The following is a 23,806-nucleotide window of genomic DNA, read 5'->3' as shown; positions in this document are numbered from 1 at the left end:
CTAAACAACTCAAAGCAGAATGGGTAGTTAGGACAAAAAGAGTGTGAAAAGAGAGGTCAGCTGTTATTCAAAGCATGCAGGTGAGCTTGTCGTCCTTGGTGCCAAACAGACTGTTTCACAGCCTGGAACCCAGGATAATCAACGCATTGTCCCCTCATGTTGTCACTCAGGAGCTACTGATAAACCCTGATCAAACAACCCAAAGGCGTCAAGTGGAAGCACTAGTTTTAATGAGTAGTCTTTAGTCTTTGGTTGCTTTAGTTTTATGTTTCTGTATTTATCAGACGCTTTTATCCAAAGAGACTTACAAATGAAGATATAACAGCTATATAAAAAGCTAACAATAAGCTACATAGAAGGAACCCAGGAGTCCGACTCTGTCAGAGGGGACAGAGTAGAGATAGGGTGCAGGCATAGAAGGAAGTGCAGAAAGATAAAGTGCAGAGATAGAGGGGGGAGGGAAGTACAAGGTAAGTGCTGGGATAGGAGATGCTCTCTGAAGAGCTGGGTTTTCAGGAGCTTCTTGAAGATAGACAGGGACGCCCCTGTTCTGGTAGCGCTCGGTAGGTCATTCCACCATCGTGGGACGACACATGAACAGAGTTTGGATTGTCTTAGGCGTGGTGTAGGAGCTGCTAGACGACAATCCTGGGACCAACGGAGGGACCCAGTTGGGACATAAGCCTTCATAAGGACATCCAGCTGCTAAAGTCAGCTAAATAATTATGTATAGTTGTTATATTTGAGAGGTTTCCAGGCTTCATGGACAAGCAGAGCTGTGATTCATCAACTTAAAACTAAGAAAACAACTGAATGTCTGCATTGGAGGACGCAAAGGGAGTGAGAATGAATCAGGCCCGTGTATAGATCCCTGAGGAACCCCAGCAGTCAGACGCACTTACAGGATAAACCATCAAAAACATTAAGTGAGAAAGGTATGAAGAAAATGACTTTGCTGCGCCAGAGACTCGTTTTACTGATGGATCATAAGGAGACAAATCTAAAAGAGCTACAGCTGAAATGTCATCAGTAACTCTGAGGAGAGCTTTCTCTCTGCTGTTTCTGATGAACATCTGATCGAAATTCATTAAGTCTGTAGTTTTCCTTCAGGCGTGAGAGCTCTGTTTCAAACCCCAACCTGCAGTCTGCTCCACAGTCCTTCCACTTCTGTGCCCGTGTTGTTTTTCCTGATTACTTCTATTCCACTTTGCTTCCACCCACTAATGGTTCCACGGTCAGGGTTAGAAATCTATACATGCTCAGACTACACGGTTTAATAATTGGTTGTGGCTCCTGTCAGAAGACATACCGCCACCCAGCATGTTGTTACATTCCAATTTTCACCCTGGATTATGAAACTATTACATAAAACACGTGAAAACAAACGTTCTAATTTCTCATTTTTTTGGAGAGACTGAGCTGAATTTTGTTCTGTGATGTTTAATAGATGCTTTATCACTATTTTTTGTAGAATCTGTAGTTTCCTCTGCACCAGAAAACATTTCACAAGAAACAAAAGATGCTTGAAGCAGCACGTGTAAACTGTTTTTTTTTTAATGCTACGGCTCAGCAGAGACATGGAAAACTACGAGGTTTGATGCCAAATCAAATCATTTTTAAGCAAACAGAAACCAAATATTGATTCAACTCACCTCAAGCTGGTTGGGAACATGCTGTAGTTGTCAGATATTTGTGTTTTTTGTTTCTTAAACCTTAGAGTTGGGTCCTGCCCCCCCCTTCCCAGGACTCTCCCATGTGAGGAGCAGATTTGGAGGAAACGGAGGAGGGTGCTGTTTGGGCTGCAGAGGCCACAGGGGTTGAGGCTGTCAGACAGGCGCTGGTTTGTTTACGTGGCACATCGGTTAAGATTTCAGGCCGACCGGTCGTGTTCAACAGGAGGAGGAAGGAGGGCTGTGTTTTTAGGTGTGTGTTTGTGTTTTTACAAGTGTTGGAATGGTGGACGGGGGGTGGTGTATGTGTTTACATTTCTGTTAAACTGTCAATGGTAATTAGGAACTTAGAGGCAGGCCGCTGTTTTGTGGCATCAGGAGCTCTTCTGTCAACAGACACATTTATGTGACACTTAACACCTTCCATTAACTGCCCCCATTTAAGAGCCCAGGAGAGCATATATACTCCATACAGAGCTGCAACTTACTTTCTGAGGAGTGGCAAGCGCGCACACCATGACTCTACCAGCCGGGATCTGTCACAACTAATTTCTGTAGTTTTCTAGCATTAAGTGACGGCGGCTGCAGAGGCGCCTTCACCCACTGCCTTATCTGGGGGTAATTATCCTTGGATATATGGCGGTGAATGAATGGAATCTCTGGCACAAAGCATGTCATACCCCGGTACGATAGGTGGCGCTGTCCCCATTTCAGCTATCGCTAATAGAGCCACTTCCTGTTGACGTCTTCACCACCAACAACAACAAACTCAGGCATTCAGAAAGATGGCGAACGCAGAGCGAGATGAAGCTGCGTCCCTCTCCATCTGTGATGAGCTGGTTATGGCACAGACGATGCACAACGGCGCATTCTCCATCGCGTTGTTTCTTTCTTTCTGACGACAGCAACAGTAATATCGTCTCCTTCCACTTCCGGGTCACGCCCCTGGGAAAAAAAATAAAAAAAATAACCGTCTTCAAGCACGTTTAGTGCGACTATCAGAGTTATCTCGGGGTCTTAATCCAACCGCGAGTAACCTGATCCGGTCCAATTTTTAGTCAGACTAAGGTGTATACATGAACTTAATAAATCAGTCTCATTGTAATTTAGCCATTCATCTCTTCCTGCTAAACACTGGTACTTGTGAAAATTTTAGGCCCCAATAAACATTTTTTCAGTAGATTCCCTCAGATCAACAAAGCTGGTTTGTGATTGCCGCTTTATTTGAGACTATAGGAGTTCTCTGTCATGTGCATAGCTGCATTAGGCAGTGAGAGTCTGTGTTACAAGACAGTGCACAGCCTTTTTCTGCCATGTCCACACTGAACCAGCTGTAAATGAGCTTGTTGGGGTTAAGACCTGTTAAAAGGCAACTTGCAGGACTGACAGAGCAGATTAGGAACTTTGGCTCTGCTTTGTTTACTGTTGCCACAGGAATTAGCATAAAGGCAAGCAGGAGGTTTGCTGTGAATTATCCATCCTGTGAGTTTTTACAAAATGTATTTTGTCAGGAAACTGGAAAAGCGGGAAATAGTTGTTTTGGTAACCCGGCTGCTTGTGCCGAGTCATGTGTGGTCAGAAGAGGGTCCTTCAGTGTGGCCCTGGACACGTTTGCATTCACACTGCTGCATGAGGATAACTGAGCAATCACAGTATGGCCCGAGTGATCCGATCTGCATGCATCTGTCCTGAATGTGTTCACACTTCTACTTGGATCCGTCTACTTGTGACTGGATTATTCAGAACGCATCCTCTGAACAGTCAGGGCTGTTTTTGTAACTTAGCAGACTTTTAAATAAAAAAAATAACAAAGCAGCCATTTAAAATTTCACTAGATTTGCTCTCATTTTAGGGATCCAGTGGAAAGTGTTTCTTCCCGTTCTGAGTCAGCTTTTTTAGCTCGTCACACTCTTTAAAAACCCCTTCATGATCTTTATTATTATACAACAGCACACATAGCTTCGAGTGGAAGTCAGTGGAGGGTTGAGTGTTCAACAGAAGCCTCACCGACACGCTACACACTTCAGGTTTCTGGAAACATCAAATTGGAACGAGCTTTTTGGATTTCATTCCAAATCAGGAATGTTTCAAAGGTTTCAGCATCAACCGGTTAATTTCCAGTGCTTCAGAAAGGCCACACTTACAAATATATTCAGATAACCGTCTCAACAGACAAGTCAGTCCTCAGACCGCGAGACTCAGCTTGTTGACGGACTGTGGCACGTCACTGGGGATGTGCGGTGGTGTCAGCAAAATGCATTTTCTTTCCAAACACAATCAACAAAGTCCATAGAAAAACAAGACAGATAGTTAATAAGTCCCTGCAATCCAAAGACCCCACAGATGTCATATTTCATCGTCTCCAGCCCCTTAATTGCAGGGTTGTGTAGATGTTTGGGGTCAGAATTCTAGGAAAATGATTCACAGCAGCACAGGACAGAGAAAACACTGCTGGTTCTGCTGGTTTGTGGCGTCATCACACAAAGCTGAAAAGAATTAAGCCTTCCTATGTGTGTGTGTGTGTGTGTGTGCTCCTGTATGGGGCTTGTTAGTAGGACAGATCCAGAATGGAGAGGAGAGGTAATATCAATCAGATGTCCTGAGCTACTCTGAAAACCAGCCAGTGGGTTAAAATCACAGTATGGTGTTAGAGTGCAGGATTTGACCCTGGCTGACCTGGGAACAGAGCATGTCCCTCCCTCTGGGGCCAACATCTACCCACCAGAGCTCCTGAGGCTCTGGAGGACAGGAACAGAAGACTCTGCTTTTATTGTGTCACACGAGTCAAGGAAGGGGAGCTGCTGGCTTCACTTGCTGCTCATAAAGAACAAAAACTTGGTCATTTCAAAGGATTTGTTGAATATTTAGGAAACAACCTATAATTCCTTTTAAATCTTTTCACAAACCCAGGAGCAATAGAACTATCTGCATGTTTCATTAAAGAACTAAAGCCATTTATTTCAGCATTCTGTCAAACTATTGATTACATTGTAAGATAAACTTAGTGAAGGTGTCAGAGTCATTGAAGTTATCACAGGTTTAATAAATCCAAACACAAGCAAGAAGAGTAAATGCATGTAGGAATACAAGCTTAATGCTGAAGGAAGCCCAGATCGTGCTGCTTCTCTTATTAGAATTCAAAGTAAACACAAGAAACTTGGATCCGACTCAGTGAATAATTCCCTAAATTCAACAATTAATCTTCTAATTCTGGCTCAGTGCCTAATGAAGAACCTCCTGATCCCTATAATCCCGACAGACCAGTGAGCAGCGCTGATAAACAGGTCATTGGGGTCATCAGATAGGAACCTTTCATCAGAGTTTCGTCTAGTTGGGCCCACGGCGCCTCCAGGAGGCCAGACCGTGATCAGTGGCGTCCCAGAGTCACTCCCCTAATGCCAGCCATCGCTGCTCCTCACAACACAACAACCATCTTTTCTTCCACAAGCAGCATCATTATCAATTCCCCCAGCCTCTCCCCAGCTGCACACCAGTCATAGCGGGTGGGGATTCAAACCCTGGTTCGGGGTAATGAAAGTATAGAGGGGGTCAGAGGCGGAGACACACGAGCAGACTCAGCTAAACAGTCCTACAGTCACTAAAAATGTCAGCAAAAACAAGGCCATACAGGCCAACTCACCTAAAATGGCCGCCTGGTTCCAAAAGGCTCACATGGGCCACACCCTCCACTAAAATACAACCTGGATTTCTTCCTTGCTTCTTCCAGGAGTCTGTTTGCCCTCAGTGCTCCCCCTGCTGGGCCCCCAGCTACTATTGCTTCTTCTAATCCAAATCCACTAACTGGACTTTACTGCCTCACCTGACGCTTCCTTCAATATTTTCCACTGACACCCAACTCCCCCAACGATGAGACAACAGACTTAGCAACAAATCCTCTACATCCTGCTTCCACTGGACAGATCCTAACTTTCCATCCTCGCTGCTTTGCTTCTGGCCCCAACTCCACGTACCGAAGCTTTTTCGTTTCATTTGCTTCTACTACTACTCACAGTCTGTAGTATTCTTAATCAGTTTTAACACTGGTGCTGTTTTAATCATTTGATGAACAAAACATGGCCACCACTGAAGGTGCATTTTAAAATAAGTAAAAAAAATACAGAGAACTTTAGAGTATTTAAATATTCATCCTCCTCGAGCCTCCATTTATAACATTTACTCCTGCAAATCTCTTGAAACATGTCTCTGTGGTATGTTTGTCACTGTCCCATTTTCCATTCCTGCTCCAGCTGCTTCAACCTGGATGGGTTCAGCTGGTGCTTTAATATCTGAGTCATATCAGTCAGAGCGGTTAAATGAGCGCCATCGGGTCGGATTAAAGGCTAAATTACAATAAGACTGAGTTATTCAGCTCATGTCTGGAGCACATGCTCCAGATTTTTCCCGCGATCGTCACCCGGAAGTGGAAGGAGACGATATTCCTGTTGTTGTCGTCAGAAAGAAAGAAACAACGCGATGGAGAATGCGCCGTTGTGCATCGTCTGTGCCATAACCAGCTCATCACAGATGGAGAGGGACGCAGCTTCATCTCGCTCTGCGTTCGCCATCTTTCTGAATGCCTGAGTTTGTTGTTGTTGGTGGTGAAGACGTCAACAGGAAGTGGCTCTATTAGCGATAGCTGAAATGGGGACAGCGCCACCTATGGTACCGGGGTATGACATGCTTTGTGCCAGTGATTCCATTCATTCACCGCCATATATCCAAGGATAATTACCCTCAGATAAGGAGCAGAACCCAACTGTAGCTATAATCCAGTTCATCTCATCATGGAGACCCACTGACAGACTCTCAATCAGACTAAGGTCTGAGTTGTGATTGGACCATTCTAATTCTTAAAATGTCTCCCCTTAAATCACTAAAGTGTTGCTTTGGCTGTAAGTTCGGGGTCACTGTCTTTGTCATGTATTTCATGCCATTTTCCCAGAGCCTGCTGCCGAGCGTGAAAATGCCCCCACCGTGCTTTACTGTGGGGGTCATAAAGCAATGAGGTGCTTGTTTGGGCCATATGCAGCGTTTCCAGGTTTCGTGTTTTCTGTCCAGAGGAGTCATCCAGACACCTGCAGTTTAACTAAAAATGAGATTTCTTGTGAAAGCAGTTTATCTTTGAGAAATGCCCTTCATGATTGGCCCTTGGATGGATTTGTTGTGGTACCATATCTTTCCATCCAAATCTATACTTCACTGGAACTTGAGTCCTTTGGTCTTCGTTGTGCTGCTTTCTTAATGTCGGTAAAAACTCCATTAAGCCTTTAACTGTGTAAATATATTGAGAATCATGTGGCATTTATTGTAGATTACACAAAGTGTACTCATCTAATCAAGTGACTTCTTTTCTATAAAGTTCTATTGTATAAAATCCCAGGAAAGGCTGAATATTGTCACAAGGAAGGCGCTGTATGTGTTGCATCAATTCATATCAAACCTATGATTAGTGCATCAACAAAGACATCAGATAGCCGTTAGCATGGTTGCAGCCCGGGACTGTTACGCCTTTCTTGTGTCTCGCTTTCCTTTTGTAAGTCACAGAGCTGAATCAGTGTCTTTGTTGATGAGTCCACAGCATCCTTTGTTTCCACACTTCCCATTCATTGCCAAACCAGTGCAAAGCATTGTGGTCGTGCCACAGCGAGTTTAAAGTGATAGGGTGGCACCCAAATTGCTCCTCATTCGCATCAAGGTGTGGTTTAAAACTGCCCAGCACAGGCCCACTAAACACTCCTGATAAAACAAACCATTCAATGTAATATTAAGATGGATTTAGCCTCACTGCCCGGCCTACTTCTGACCCCAAATGTTTTCAGAAGTATATCTTGATGATCTTTTCTCACAGAAAACAAGAGAAAGTTTCCAAATCAGCCTTAATTTCCACCTGGTAACCCAAGAGTGAAAGCTTCATCCGGCCAGGTGCTGCTTGTTCTGGTTTCCTTGGAATGAGAGCAAGTGTTTGTCACATCTTTTTAGGACTGCCTGTCTGTACCCATCAAGCTTCTGGTGGTGGGATTGGGTGAAATCCCCTGAGTCCAAACACAGCTCGGATGCCGCCAAGCTAGCTGTGTTTGATCAGTGTGGATGTGTGAAGTGGGAGTGTTAACATAATAAGGTGTTATAGCGCCCCCTATGTGAGGACTTCTATTTTGATTCATGACAAAAAAAGCCTCAGTTGGCTGAGATGAAACAAGCTCTTTAAAGAATGAATGATAGAAGCGTGGAGGATGGACATTTTAGCTGTTAAAGAACTGCTGCTTATTCTCTTTCCTGTCTCTGACCTTCTCAGTTTTATGATCTGACGCACATCCAGGAAGAGATGCGCATCAGCCAGACAGGCAATGAATTCTTATTTTGAAGGAATAGATCTTTTTTAATATAGAGAGGGAGCTTGCTGCAGCTCATACCTCAGCTCTTGGTCACCACCTCCCCTGCTCCTGTGTCTTCGGAAGCAGGGCGTTTAATTTCCTGGCTCATGTTTTTTGGGAAACGGGAGGTAGGTCGTTGTGGGGGGGCAGGAATGACTCGAGAAGTGGCTGACGCCCATCGCAGACGCTCCAGGGGAGATGGAGGAAAATAGGGAAAGTCAAAGATGGGGGTGGAACAACAAAAAACATGAACCAGATCCACTTTATCCTCTTAGAAATGGAGAAAACACTGACTTTAAAAAGCCGTCGGCCCAGACTTGGTGCTAAGTTTGGCCTCTGTTTCTTCATGTTTGCATTCAGTGTGATAAAGGTGTGCTCTTCTTTACTGCTGCTTCTGCATGCTGTCAAAGTGAATAATCTCTATCTGTTTCTTTCCTTCCTTCTCTTTGTCTGCAGTATGGATGTACGGCTTTACAGACAGCCCGAGGAAAGAGGCCTCAGGTAGCTCTGTGTGTGTGTGTGTCTGTGCCAACATGTTTAATATGCATGCGCCGCTGTGCTTGTTTGAGAGCAACATACCTGCTGCAACCCTTTTGGTTTCTTCTCACTCTTCCACCGGCTCAGACACCTGCTTTGCATGCACCATCTGCTCAGATTCAGCCTCTCTGTCCTCCTGCATGCTGCTCATCCATGTCTGGATGGATAGAGCTTTTCGGCTGAAACAGCAGCTGGAACAAGCTGCCGCAGGGCCCGAACATGACTGCATGTTAAGCCATGTTCGGGCCATGTTCAGCACAACTTGTCAAGTTTTGTTCTTTTGATGTGGTTGGTGGCCTTGATCTCCATCAGCTTTGAATGGTGAGACACAAGAGACACAGCTGAAATGTTTGGATGATGCTGTTTACAGCAGATAGATATTTCAGACACAAAGACAAGTGATATAGTTTCCCTTTGGGATGAATAAAGTAATTTCTTATTTAATTAAATTCCCCGCTTTGACATCTGAAGACTTTTAAAAGCTGTAAAAGAGACACAGCTTCAGCTTCCATTAGTGCCATCAGTGAATCCGTCTGAGTAAGGATCATCAACCACAAACTCCATTTTAAAGAGTGTTTTCTTTAAAGCTGAGAGAAACCAGTGACTTTGCTCATCATTTCAGCAGAAATTCAAACTTTCAGATGGCTGGATCTTTGCTGCTGTTTTACCTCAGGCTAACTTGGATGCCTTCCTTCACACTGGCTGCTGATGCTCTGCACAACATTTTCCTTCTGTTTATTTTGCCTTCTGGAGGAAACGCTTAAGAAACACAGAGCGTAACACTCAGCCTCACCCAGCGGGGGAGAGAGGTTATGAGCATTCCCTGGTGTTCCCCTGCCAGTTTACTTGACATTTAGAGACGCTTAATTATGTTTTAATGCAGATGCTTCAGCCTGCTTTTAATTTTTTCCAGGCTGCTTAAATGCATGAATCCACTGCCACCTGTTGTAATAAAACATCAGAATTGCTGCTCAGTGATATTTACAGCATGAGCTGAGTGTCTTACAGTCACAGTGGTGCCACACCCACTGACCATCTTTCCTGGGTGGAGCTCCTGCTGTTGAAACTTAAACTGCTTTTAGTTTTAGAGAGTAGTTGAAAACACTGAGGTAGCTTTTTTGTACGAGTCGATAATAGTAACTGCTACTATTACCACCTGCTAAATAATGTGCAGGTCCATTTTCTGCCCCCAGAACAGCTCTAAAGGGGCTCTGATACAGGGCATCTGGCATGTTGGAGGCGGGTCCTTTGAGGGAGGGTGGATTTTTGGTGGATATTTCTTCCACATGTTCCTGCACATCTGACAGTTTGGATGCTGGGTCATCCTCTCTGGATGGTTTTAGTGCTCGACGAGCAGTTCCTGATCATTTTTTTGGCTTTGTCCTAAACATGTGGGCATCAAGTGTCACAGGACCCACGGTTTCCATGGTTTCCTATTAGGACATTGTACTGTAGCTGTTTTAATGTTAATGCCATTTGTCGGTTAGCTGTGAAAAAGCGAAGATGCTGAATGAAGGTTTAATTTTGACTCTCAGCCCAGCCCAAATAAACATGTAACAGCAACTTCTGTCCACTCCACCTAAACATATGCCTTTTGATTCCTTTTCCTGTTGTTTTTGTGCTTAGGCAAGTGTTTAAGCCAAAGTTTGAAAAACTTCTGTTCAATATCTGGCCGGATGGGGCTTGTTCTCGGTTCTCTGTTGTGTAAAGCCACCTTCCACCCCCTTCTAGTCCCTTCTATATGGAAAATATGAGCTGCAGGTACTGCAAAACACTGGCATGTCCATCCATCCATCCATTTGCGGTCCCACTGGCACATTTTACAGCTTTGTGCTGTGGACCAGTGTGGCTGCAACGCATTCTGGAGTGAGCCTGTGTTGAACTTGAAGGCGACCATGTCTGAAACATGAAACATCTGACAGCAGTGGTGTGTCCAGCCTGGTTTTTAATAAATCAATCAGTAGTTGTTAGACACGCTCACATTAGGTGCAAAGCAAATCTTGCCCTGTGGAATCAAACATTTCCACGAGTTAAAAGCGTTAAATGACCTGTTGGACCTTTATGTGTTACAGCGGCTCACAAATCCTATACCCAGTGAAATGTGCCCGTATTTTTCGGACCATAATGCGCACTTAAAATCCTTTAATTTTCTCAAAAATCGACAGTGTGCCTTAAAATGCGCTGCGCCTAATGTATGAATTAATTCCGGTTGTGCTTTCTGACCTAGAACCGATTTTATGTGGTACACGGCGCTCAAAAATCTGTCAAAATGTTTTAGCACGGCCTTGATAAGCTACGAAGCTGCACTGCTGGATGGATTGAGCCTTACAGGCCACCGTAGTCACGAGCCTGTCGGAGTAATACGATCTGTGCTTCAACATTAAGGTTCATTCACTCATTTTCTATACCCGCTGCCCCAAAAATGGCTCCTGTTCAGAGACATGCTGACGAAGTGAGTTGAATAAAGTTTGACTTATCTGACTTTTGTTTCATTTAATGCGCCTTATAACCCGAAAAATACGGTAACTAAGAAGTAAAACGAACGCTTCATCAGTGTCAGCAGCCGCAGCTTTACATTTTTAATATCTCGCTCTAAAAAATGTGACATGGGTATCATGCATCCTGTATGAAATTGAACCTCTCAGTCATTTCACGCTGAACTAACTGGTTTCCATGCCAACGCTTGTCATCATCACAGGTTCACCATTCAGGTGCGTCACAACCCCAACGTTTAAGCTAACGTCCATTAGCATTGTTGCTGTCCTGTTTGTTACAAAACTTCCTTGACACACACGTTGAGCATGTGGCGTTATTATTTAATGTAATAAAGACCAAGCTGGACATCAGTCTGTTGATTACAGACGACTCGCTTTTATTGAACAAACCCACACAGGTGTAAAATGAACTCCAGGCCCAGAGAAGTAAAGGAGCAGTGAGCTTCTCATCAACTCCAGGAGCAGATTCCTGAACACCCACTCATTAAAATCCAAAATATCTTTCAGCCAGGGAGTATCCCAAGCATTAATTTTACTTCGAGCTCAAGAATAAACTCCAGAAATGCTTAAAAACGATTGCCCGAATGTGCTCTTTTTTGACAGAGTTGACGCACATTAAGGGGAAAACATGTAACTAACAAAGAGCTGTTGTTAAGAGCCAATACTTTCGGATAATGAAAGAATAAGCTTGTACAACACAGCTTGTACCGCCACCTGCTGACAACAATGCGCAGCATATTTTATCAGCTTTTAATCAGTTAATGGAAAAAAGCCTGATGCACATTTTCTGACATTTGAAGGGAAAAGCAGCTAAAGTCTCCCTGAGCAGAGCATGAGGGAGTTAAAGGGGGGGTGTTGAGTTTCAAAAACATTTTTAAATGCTTGTGTAAGTTTTCCTAAAACCCAACCATCTCTTCCATATCTAAAACACGTGTCATTACATGTTCATGAACATCAGAGCGAGAGCATTGCTGTGAGTTAGCAACTATCAGAGGTTTTCTTCATGAATGGGTTGCAGTCATTTCTAAATGTTATGTTTGATGTGAATTACTTTATTGTTAGTGATCATGAGGTTGTTTTGCTCCTTTTTAGAAAAGGATTCGTTGTTTTTCCCCCCTGATTGTGCCACTGGGAGCTGAAGGTCCTCTGGATCCTCAGCAGCTCAGATCAGACGGTCTTCAGGAAAATAAAATCACTGCTGGTATCTAAAAGTTGAAACATTAGGAAGAAGGAGGGAGGGAAAACAGAGTGGCCTAACCCCAGCTGAATCACTCTCTTCTTTTGTTTCACATAAACATGGACCCAACCTCCTTCCCCGTGTCTCTCTCCCTCTCTCTGGTCCACTCATATGTTTCTATTTAAGGCCAGCAGTGCCGACTACCATGATTGGTGTGTTCACCCCCCCTCCGACTCCCTGTCCAACGGCTGGCTCCCAGAGGCAGTGTAGGGGAGGCCTTTCCTCTCAACCGCACTGTTGATTTTCCACAGGGAAACTTTACCATTCTTCCACTCATTCGCTCCCCAGTCTTCCCTTCAGACCATCAGCAGCTTCTCTGTTTCTTTTTCCCTCTCTGTCTTTTTGTTCTGCCGGTTTGCTTCAGGTCACGGATCCTCTGTAGGTGGGACATGTCGCGCCTACGAACATTTTCCTCACGTTCCCTCCTTTTGTTTTGATTGCTTCCGATGCTCCTCGGTCATTCGCTGTGGGCCGGGGGTCGATGCAGCTATATGGCCAGACATTCGGGACTATGCAGCCAAGTTGCAAGGTCGCATTTTGATTGGACAGGGAGGCACAGGGAGTGGGAGTGGGCTGATGGCGGCGTACCGGGTGCACAGCGGCAGCAGTGCTTTTGGGTGCAGCGGGCGTTCGCGGGGTGCCACACCAGGCAGGTGGCTGACAGCCTGTTTCTTCCCCTCAGGGATCGACAGCTCGGAGCCCATGGTGCTGGAGCAGTACGTGGCTGTGGCCAACTACGAGAGGCAGGAGAACTCTGAGATCAGCCTCAAGGCCGGCGAGACGGTGGATGTGATCGAGAAAAGCGAAAGTGGTGAGTGGACTTTTATATTTCTTCTGTCTTAGCTGGACTCTAAAAAACATTTCTAAACAGTCTTAATGTCCACATGTGATGTTGGAAAGGGAATTTAGATGATAGAGCATGAACTACTCAACATTTGAATACACATTAGTGGCATAAACACACAGAGAGTCATGCTCCCGCAGCACCTCTTGATTTACCTCCTTCCTTTGTATGCAACAGTTCAGCCTTCCCCCTGCTGCTCAGCTCTCCCTCAGCCTCTCCCTCTCCTAGCCTCCTAGCTGGGGGCTTGGCACCACCTGGAGGTGCTGTTCGGCTGGCAGGAGTCAGTGTGTGTGTGGAGGAAAGGCAGTGTTAAGGATGGAGGCCAGTCTGTTGGTTGTTGCAAAAAGAATGTCGAGTGAGATCAGATGTGATAGCTAAAGGTGAGACTTCAGGTCTAGATGTGGCTGTGAAGTCCAGGAGAAGCAACAATAGCACCAAGGGAAGCCCGGCAGCGTCAGCTTATCCTTCACATCATGTTGTAATGTAGCTGCATCTCATTTTGCACACTAACTGATAGCAAGCAGCTTGCACAACTCAACAGAGTTTGACACAAACCCTCCACATCTCAGTTTTTCTCTCAGCTCTTATCTCTGTCCCGATGACAAAGCCATTCTCTTCTTGTCGTTATCTTTGCTCGCACATGCTTTAAGGATTGCGTACCTCAATCTGTCAGTTTTGGCGTCATCCTTCATGACATTTTAACGTGATTCTCATGGCTTTTGGCTGATTTCTGGTGGGACTCTTGTTGGCATGAATAAAATGATTGTTTTGGTGATGTTGCAAGAGGAGAGGATTCTTTTGCAATGTGGCCTTTCAGAGAATCGTGGATTTCCTAATGTCCTGCACCTCTGTTTACTTTTTGTTTATGTCTGAAATTCAAACTCTTCTTGAATTTTATCTACACATTTATAAGCTGCAGCTCTTTGCTTCACTGCATGTTTTGTTAAATAAATGTTCATAAGCGTGTTCCAAGCTGCTCAGGAATTTTCTTCCGTGATACCATTTCCTCACATCTGACCTGACAGCATCTGCTCTCCAGGCCCGTTTCAGAGCTCCGTTCTCAACGTTCACATTTATTGAAGCATTTAGAGCAACATGAGAGACTTCTGAACTCCCTGGAACTCTTGCCCAAGAGCTGAATGTGTATACTGTCGTCATCTACTGGGCCAAAGAAGTGGGGCAACAGCCTCGATGTTGATGATGATGATGATGACATCACTTGGAGGCCAAGCCAAGACAAACACATCTGAGAGCTCGTATAATATCCCACAACCGCCTTCCTGCTTTCAAGGTTTTACTGCAGCCCTCTGGTGTGTGTGTGTGTGCTTATTTTCTCTGCTTGCGATGCAGAGCCCCTCACAGTCTGGCTGTAAATTAAAGCTTATTTTCTTTAATGTCCTTGTCACAGCGTGTCAGCTGAATGTCGCGATATCTTTTATCACCTACAGAAAAAACGATTTACCTGATTTTTGCGGTGAAATTTCGCCTTTTTCCTCCACACATCGAGCCCAGACGGTGACTTGCAGTAGCGTGTTATTAAATGTCAGCAGACTCGTCCTGACAGCTGACCCGGGGCACAGCCGGAGGGTCAGACGTAGAACTTTTGCTGCTTCTCTGCATGTTGTTGACCAGAGTGAGCTGTGTGCAGTTTAGTAGCAGCTATCTAGTAAAGTGAGATTTATGAAGTGACGAAGAATTGTGGGGGCGATGTTGGCTGAGATCTTCCCTGAGCGATGAGTAGAGGCCTCCTCTCGGCCGTGGTCCTGGTTTTCTCCCAGTGCTCCCGACTCGGACATGAGAAAGTCTGGAGAGAGGACTGTCCCAGCTGGAGAAAATAAATCTGCATATGTTCCTAGTTAAACTGTGCGTTGGGGGGGGTTAAAGAGAGCCAGTGACGGTCAGTTTGGTTGATCAGCCGCAGATCTGTGTTCGATGGAACTTGATCAGGATGTACCTCAACAGCTTGGGGCACCAGACCTTTATTAGCTCAGACTCTCACTGTTATTTGTTTCCATGTATGTTGTCTTCATATTGGATCATCCAGAAGTCCATTCATGCCTACGAGGAGCTCTGTAATCAGTGTGTGAAACGCCTTTATTTTCCCCTCTGTACCATTAAAAAAAGAGCCAGCGCTGTGTGCCAAAAGGTTGAACAAATGAAGACGTAAACAGGCTGGCAAACTGTTCTCTTGACAAGCTGCGACTGCACACTTAACACCACCGATCTAACTCCGGCTGGAAAGAACTACTTCTGTTCTCAGCAGGCTTTTGTTGTGAAAGATCCATGAAGTTGGAAATAAAGGCATAAACACCAGCTTTAACGTCCAGTTCAACGTCTTTTTAACAGTGAGATATTTCATTAAAGTGATCAGATAAAAGTCCTGTGAAGTGAATTCTTTAACTCTTTGTCAGCCTCTCTCCATCCCGACCATCGGAAGAGGCTTTTAACTGAACTGCAGCTTTTCTTCCGGCTCCGTTCTTCACTGACCAACCTCCTTGTGTTTGGAAAATGTAAAAGAATTTTATGCCAGCATGCTGAAAGGAAGCTGATGGAGCACAATGTGTGTGTTGATGCATCAGAGTCTGGGTTTGTTTGTGGTTTCAGTCGTCAGCGAAGACGCTTGAAATCATTTCCTTTGAAAATCATTTCCTTTGTACTTCTGTCAGTAGGCTTCAAAGGCTTTGATTTAAGTTTTTGCAGCATTTTAGAAAACTTCCCAATGTTTTTGGAAAAGGGGTTTGTAAATGATCCCTTTGCTGTGTGTCATAATCATAATAATCTTGCAAAACAAGCAGCTATTTAAAGATATAATCAGAACGAAAGTGCCTGAATCTTGTGGTCCTCTCACCCCTTCACAGTGGAAAAAGTACAAGTAAATACCAGGTCCTGCCTTCTGGCATCGAGAGCAAAGAGAATTTCACCAGCTGATAAAATACTTATGAATTATCCCAATTGTTTCCAGGTATATTTCAGTGGGCCAGCTTGGTCCCCTCCTGGCAATACTGCGAGCGCCCCCCCATTTAACTGAAATCAGCCCAGCATTTCTCACACCTTCTGTTCTAAAAGCTTTTCTGAAGGCTCCAGAGGTCGGTGTGTAAACAGGATTTTATAAAGTGTTGAATCTTTTATTTCTTAACGTGCTACATTATTGGACGTGGTGTGAAAAGGCCTTCACTCTGCCCTCTGTGACCACAGCTTACGTGGGGAAATTACCACACGTTTCTGCACCCGAGACTAATGGATCCTCCAGGAGGGCCTCAGCTCTGGACTGCAAACGCGATCCTTTGGGTCAGAGTGCCGCCCAAACCACACCACCAGCCGGAGAAGCCATTTCCCCAGATATCTTTCCCAACCTCATGGGCATCTTGTCACAGTTGACTTAAAGAAATCTGACTTGGCTTTGTAGGCCTCCTGCTGGGTTTCCAGATAATCCAGTTCCTCTGTCTTGGAAAATGACAACACTTGTGTTTCTGTGGACCTGAGTTAGAAATTGTCGACATGGAAACGCTGCAGACATCTCTCACTTATGTGACATTACGTGTGAGCCGGTAAATGAGTGTTGGAGGGAGAATCAGTGCCAAGAGTTTTGGCAACGTTTTCCCACCACACCTTTCCGGGATCCCCTGGGATCTGGCGAGGCTGGCAGTACTTAGTCCACTTAGTCCACCCATAACTGCTTCATGAAGCCTTTCCTCAGTGTGGTGCTTGGAAGATCACTTTCATGAGGAAACCATGAGCTAAAATGTTACAGTTTATGTTGAAAGCTTTCACATATACAGTGTATGGAACTGCCTTTACATGGAGGCTCTGCTCCCTCTGTTTTCCCATAAAGATCCAAGAAGCCCAATGAGGGCAGTCTGAAATCTAAGCAGTGTTTGAAAAAAAACAACCCAGAGAATTGTCCTCTAAAAGCTTTATTTCTCAGCTCTGAGGAAAGATAAATCACGATAGGAAGCTCCTTTGTCCATATTTCCAGGATTCGACATGCTCTTCTCATGTCGGTCACTTTGATACTGGATCCCAACGCATACTGAGGCCAGCTCAGTGATGTATTGTATTAGGAAAAGCTGTTTCAGACCCAGTTCACTTGATAGTGTGGATGTTGTGCATTAGTGTTAGTGTTGCATTGCCACCATCAGTCATAATAGTTGGACTTGATCCTGGAGATCTTCTGTTATCCTCATAAAACCCTGGCCGAGCCGCATCAGCTAGCTTCACCCACAGGCAGTGGGAGCTGAGTTCAGGGAGCCTCTGAAAGTTTAATGGAACCGCTTAATGCCAGAGCTTCAGTGCGACCCCACTGAGCGTGATGTTCGGTTAGTGCTGGTTATTGAAAGTCCTCCTGCCAGAGATCCCCTTTCACTTGTAACAAGTGTGGCTCAGTAACAAGACCCTCGTCTTTTATGAGAACTTCCACCAGGTAACATGAGCTTCAAACTGAGACGTAACGCTTTCATCCAAGTAAAGAGCAGGACCTTGAAAGTGACTGAGCACGAAAAGGGTTAGCTGCCCTCTCACGTGGCCTTGAGGCAACAATCCACCAAAAGTCACGATGAAACCCCTGCAGGCTCCAGAGCTTGTGGTTAAAGGATGTTGTAGTTTCCGTTTTCGTGATCGGAGGCAGTGAAAGTAGATTCCAGGACTTTTCTCTGCAGATACAGCTCCAATGTAAGCTGATGTTTAAAGCCTTCTGTGAGAAGCTTAAAGTTTACGGACTGGATAGTGTGGTGGTATGATTGCCACCTTCCATGTGGGAGGCCTGAGTTCAAATCCCCTGCATGAAAGGTACTGTCTCCAGTAGGGGTCCTTAGGCAAGACCCCCTTTACCCTATCTGCCTTCCTGTAAGTCACTTTGGATAAAAGCCTCTGCTAAATGCATAAACATAAAGTTTTGCAATGCTTCTGCATTTCTTAGTCACGATTCATTAAGTTTGACCCAGCCTACACCATCCGAGGACCCGCAACATAAAGAAAAATGCAGGTTAGAATGTGCCACATGTTGTTAATGCTGAACTATGTGTTCAGCTTTTCGTTTTAGTACAGCCACCACTCTATCTTACCATCAACCATTACAGGTATGCAGCCACTTTTATTCCCGCAGAGACAGAGTTTTGGAGGAGTTTGTTCATGTATTTGCTGTTGGGCTTATTTAGGTTCATGAAATATTATTATAATAGGTAAAGTCCTGTTTAAAAAAGACCAAAGACCTCTTTTGCCAGAGTGTCCCGGCCCAAGACAGCAGCATCAGCGCGGTTACAACAAACTACACATTTGACCAAAGCAACGCAGTATCTATTCCTGCTTTCATGCAATCAGATCCTTCATTCAATTTCGATGGAAAGTATCCACAAACCTGAAGGACTGAACAGTAGAAATCAGAGTGGTCAATCTTTCAGAATGCTTGGTGAGGGTCTCGGTACAAACCCTTCGATAAAGGTGACCCAAAATCCACTGAATGCATCATCACAGCTCGGAGTGCAGTATTCAGCTTCATTTTGCCTTCATTTTGCAAAGCTAATGGAGGCTTATTTAAAAAAAAAATATGAATACAGTTGCTATGACTTGTCTCCTTAAGTTTAGATGCATCAAGTATTTTCCAACACAGTTGGTCAGCTATTGTACCGATGACTCAACTTGGCGCACGCTATTCTTGGTAGGGCTGTAACTGCAAGTCTCCCACCTCAGGCCGTGCATAAACTCAATGGGATCTTTTCCTAGAATGTTTGAAATAAAACTTAACTTATGTTACTTTATAGGTTTTGTGTAGAGTGTCATTAATTCCACATCTTTCCTCTGGAAAAAGCTCCAGCAGCACATGGACACGTGTAAGAAAGACGATTTTAGGGATCAGATCAGCTTTAAGATGGTTTTACTCCAGTGTGAAACCACAGTAGTGGTCATCTTGCAGATTGTCTAAACCACAGACTTTGAGAAAATCACGCCCACTGAAGGAGAAAACAGCTCCAAGAAGTGAATCCAAGGGGCTGAAATGATGACCAAATGGTCCCAGTCATGATAAACGTGACACTTTCCAATGGAAGAGATTGTTTTCTCATCGGAAAAGTCACCCGTTGGTAAACCACGCCACATTTTCAGTGATCCATTTTCTAACTCTGACCTCTGAATTTATGACGAAGTAAAAACAGAATCTTATCTTTGGTCTGTGGAAAAATGGGATTTTGTTAAGTGGAAAGAACGATCCAACTTTTTTGGATGGATCTTTTGTTTATTTGTTCATTCATTTCTACATCAAATGGAAATGACCACGGACCACACGAAGGGCCACGGGATCCTCCCTCGCTGCCATCTGGAAACCATGACACACATCTACAGACATTAAACACCACTAATCTGATTACTTCACACTGGAGGGCTGCATTGGGATTGGGTCCCATGGGACCCAACTCAAATCTCGCGGGAGCACTGCGGGATCCGGATGTATCCTAGCAACAGGATGTCTATAAATGATGTGGAAAGGAAGCTCGAAGAAGGTCTTTACAGCTCAAAGACAAAGCAAGGCAAGTCTGACATTTGGAGAAGTTTCTCAGTTGTCCATGAATCTCTTTATTGGTGGACAGAAATTCAGCGGGATGAAGAAAACAGTCCCGCTCAGGGCTCTACTTCACACTGTGTTGCCAGGTGGGAAATGTAGTTTTCTCTCTTTTCTGTCTTCTCAAACCCCAGCTGGTTGAGGCGGATGGTTCTGGTTCTGCCAGAGGTTTCTTCCTGGTTCTGGTTCTGCCAGAGGTTTCTTCCTGAGTCTGGTTCTGCCAGAGGTTTCTTCCTGGTTCTGCCAGAGGTTTCTTCCTGACTCTGGTTCTGCCAGAGGTTTCTTCCTGGTTCTGGTTCTGTCAGAGGTTTCTTCCTGGTTCTGCCAGAGGTTTCTTCCTGACTCTGGTTCTGCCAGAGGTTTCTTCCTGGTTCTGGTTCTGCCAGAGGTTTCTTCCTGGTTCTGCCAGAGATTTCTTCCTGGTTCTGCCAGAGGTTTCTTCCTGGTTCTGGTTCTGCCAGAGGTTTCTTCCTGAGTCTGGTTCTGCCAGAGGTTTCTTCCTGGTTCTGCCAGAGGTTTCTTCCTGGTTCTGGTTCTGCCAGAGGTTTCTTCCTGAGTCTGGTTCTGCCAGAGGTTTCTTCCTGGTTCTGCCAGAGGTTTCTTCCTGACTCTGGTTCTGCCAGAGGTTTCTTCCTGGTTCTGGTTCTGTCAGAGGTTTCTTCCTGGTTCTGCCAGAGGTTTCTTCCTGACTCTGGTTCTGCCAGAGGTTTCTTCCTGGTTCTGGTTCTGCCAGAGGTTTCTTCCTGGTTCTGCCAGAGATTTCTTCCTGGTTCTGCCAGAGGTTTCTTCCTGGTTCTGGTTCTGCCAGAGGTTTCTTCCTGAGTCTGGTTCTGCCAGAGGTTTCTTCCTGGTTCTGCCAGAGGTTTCTTCCTGGTTCTGGTTCTGCCAGAGGTTTCTTCCTGAGTCTGGTTCTGCCAGAGGTTTCTTCCTGGTTCTGCCAGAGGTTTCTTCCTGACTCTGGTTCTGCCAGAGGTTTCTTCCTGGTTCTGGTTCTGTCAGAGGTTTCTTCCTGGTTCTGCCAGAGGTTTCTTCCTGACTCTGGTTCTGCCAGAGGTTTCTTCCTGGTTCTGGTTCTGCCAGAGGTTTCTTCCTGGTTCTGGTTCTGCCAGAGGTTTCTTCCTGGTTCTGGTTCTGCCAGAGGTTTCTTCCTGAGTCTGGTTCTGCCAGAGGTTTCTTCCTGGTTCTGGTTCTGTCAGAGGTTTCTTCCTGGTTCTGGTTCTGCCAGAGGTTTCTTCCTGAGTCTGGTTCTGCCAGAGGTTTCTTCCTGGTTCTGGTTCTGCCAGAGGTTTCTTCCTGAGTCTGGTTCTGCCAGAGGTTTCTTCCTGGTTCTGGTTCTGCCAGAGGTTTCTTCCTGGTTCTGGTTCTGCCAGAGGTTTCTTGCTGGTTCTGGTTCTGCCAGAGGTTTCTTCCTGGTTCTGGTTCTGCCAGAGGTTTCTTCCTGAGTCTGGTTCTGCCAGAGGTTTCTTCCTGGTTCTGGTTCTGCCAGAGGTTTCTTCCTGGTTCGGGTTCTGCCAGAGGTTTCTTCCTGGTTCTGCCAGAGGTTTCTTCCTGGTTCTGGTTCTGCCAGAGGTTTCTTCCTGGTTCTGGTTCTGCCAGAGGTTTCTTCCTGGTTCTGGTTCTTCCAGAGGTTTCTTCCTGTTAAAGGGAGTCGTTCCTTTCCACAGTCCCTCAGGCTCAGGACGGGAGATTGGACTGAAGACAAGTTTCGGTCCAATCTGTTGGTTTCCTTAGCTAGGATATTATTTTTGAATTGGCTCCATATGAATTAATTGGATTATGATTACAATGAATTGAATTCCAATTGTCTTGAATTGGACTTTATTACTTAAGTGCCTTGAGATGACAATTGTTGTAATCTGGCGCTTTATAAATAAAATTGAATTGAATTGAATTGAATCGTACCAGAGACATAAAATGATCGTACACCCGTCATAGCCAAAATAACAAGTCTATTGATGCTATAGTCACTCTAGTGTTGAATAGTGTCTAACAGGAAGTCACAGCTTTGCATCAGCAGGTGCGTTCGGCTAAATGTCCCCGAAAACAATGACGAGTGGGAACTAATGAGCCAAATAATGAGGCCTGGAGGCCTCCTACTGTTAGGAACTTCTGAGGCAAACGCATGCACTGTAGCTCACATAGAAAAGCAGGGTTGCCTGAAACCTGTTGCATGGAAATGGAAACGCCTTCAGGGTTCACAAAAAAATCCGACAAGACAGTTGCGACAGGCTGATTACAGCCACACATTCACAGAAAGGTCAAATTATCGTACAAACACGATAATTATCGTACCCCTGGCAACACTGACTTCACAGTTCCTGGAGTCTTGGTGCTTGTAAAACAGTCAGTAGTCAGAAGAACCACCTGTTTTATATGATATTTTATGTATTTTATATGTTTTATCTATCATTCCACTGGTCTACACATGACTTAGAATTCATGGAGAATTCAGTCACTTCCACCTTTGAAAATAAGCCAAAAATAAGCAAAAATTGTTGACATTTTTCTTTTCACTTGTCAAAAATACATTTTTTCTACTAATTATACTTTCTGAAATTAATTTTTTAAAAATTTCACTTGCTTGCATGTCACGAAGTCCGGAGAAAATGAAATAAAATCTATAGTTTCATTCTATACGATTCATTCTGCTTCATTCTGCGGTAACACCAGTTTAAATACAGTCAGATGGTTTCAGCCGGCGTCCCACGGACACAAGATAAAGGTCCCACACTCCGCTGGCTCGGCTTCTAACTGGATTTTGCATTTCTGAGTTGCTAGTAACAAAATTGTTGAATGTTAAACACATTGAACGTTAAAATCCCAGTTTTCTTCCCGCTGACTCCATCAGTCTTTTTATCCCTTTTTGTCTTCTTAAAGATCAGTTTTGGGCTCAGCTGTTTCTGCTTATTTCAGCTAAGTCTTTATCCTGATGGCAGAGCATCCAAACATCTGTGTGCAGATGGAAATGACTAAAATCTTCTTCACCTAACGCTCAGTTAAGAGGAGAACCGGCGTTTTTCTTTCCTTCTTGTGTGGGTGGGGCTTAATTTCGCTCTCCCTGGATTGTGTTTTGCTTTTCCTCTTTTTCTACCTCCTTTCGTCAGGTGAAGTCACCAAAACTGATTGGTTAAGTTCAGTTGAGATGCAGTCCTTAAACAGTGGAGTTGAGCTATTTTTGTGCGTCTGAAATGATGACTGTTCTTCCCGCAGGCATTTTCTGTGGTTGTTCTTCGCCCTTGAGAAGTGAAATATGTGGGTTTGCTTGCAAGCTATAAATATGTTCCAAGCACCTAGATTTTCCATTTCCACTGGATGAAACAAAAGCATATTTTTAGAAGACAATGATGGCAATTTAGGTCAGGAAAGTATTGTTGCAAGTTAATCACATTGATAAAGCTGAGGCGGTCTGTGTTAAAGATAATACTGCGACTAATTTCGCGGCTGGTTTTAGGCAGCAGCAACTGTGTTCCTATTTTAAACGTATTCTTTGAATCCCCCCTCCAGCTTACTCTGCAGAAAGATAAGCAGGCAGTTCGATATGCTGCTCTGGAAAGCAGCGCTGCGTTCCAGCACTCCGTGCTCTCCAGGGAATCTGCTCCTAATTAGAAGCTGTGAGGAAGAAACCACAATGACAGTTACCTTTTGGGCAACATTTCCTCAAAGATACCCTCACCAAACCTGTGCTTGTTCAAACTATCCCAAAATGCTCAGATGAAACTGGGCCGAGTTGTTTTTGGAGGGGGAATCAGCTTTGAAGCCCCTGCCAAACATCTGCAGGCTCCCCACTCTCCCTTTGTCTTCTCTCCGCCTGTCTCTCCCCATACTTCTTGTTTAATCTCCTGCACTCCCTCACCTGGGCTGTATTTTTTACTTACTTTTCTGACCCTGCCTCACTTCATGCAGCTCCTCTGAGTCTCTCCAGTGAGGAGCAGGTCTGTGATGAGCTTCCTCTGCAGCATGGTGTTCTCTGTGACCTCCACTCTCCCTCTGTGTGAGGAGGCTGGCAATTACTGCCTGCCAAGACGTGGTGTGGCTACAAACTCCAATTAGAGTTCTTTCCTGAAAGAAATGCCCGTTTACAGCACTTCTTCTGTCCTACAAC

General features: G+C 44.8%; 1 protein-coding gene across 9 annotated transcripts in view; it reads left to right on the top strand.

The window, feature by feature from the left end:
* sh3pxd2aa (SH3 and PX domains 2Aa) overlaps positions 1 to 23,806 on the top strand; it is a 111,702-nt gene that overhangs the window by 57,722 nt on the left and 30,174 nt on the right. For 5 of the 9 annotated variants that reach the window (XM_072384080.1, XM_072384076.1, XM_072384073.1 and 2 more), the window contains exons 7-8: positions 8,498 to 8,542; positions 12,993 to 13,121. In XM_072384080.1, coding sequence (XP_072240181.1) covers positions 8,498 to 8,542; positions 12,993 to 13,121 — 174 coding nt within the window. The remainder of the gene's footprint in view (positions 1 to 8,497; positions 8,543 to 12,992; positions 13,122 to 23,806) is intronic. The other 4 variants (XM_072384077.1, XM_072384075.1, XM_072384074.1 and 1 more) reach the window with 1 other exon arrangement.

This window comes from Leuresthes tenuis, unplaced genomic scaffold, assembly GCF_036924035.1.
Source record: "Leuresthes tenuis unplaced genomic scaffold, fLeuTen1.0.hap1 SCAF_4, whole genome shotgun sequence".
NCBI classification, from domain to species: Eukaryota; Metazoa; Chordata; class Actinopteri; order Atheriniformes; family Atherinopsidae; genus Leuresthes; species Leuresthes tenuis.
The sequence above is the reverse complement of the archived record's forward strand: the minus strand, read 5'-3'. Positions and strand labels throughout refer to the sequence as shown.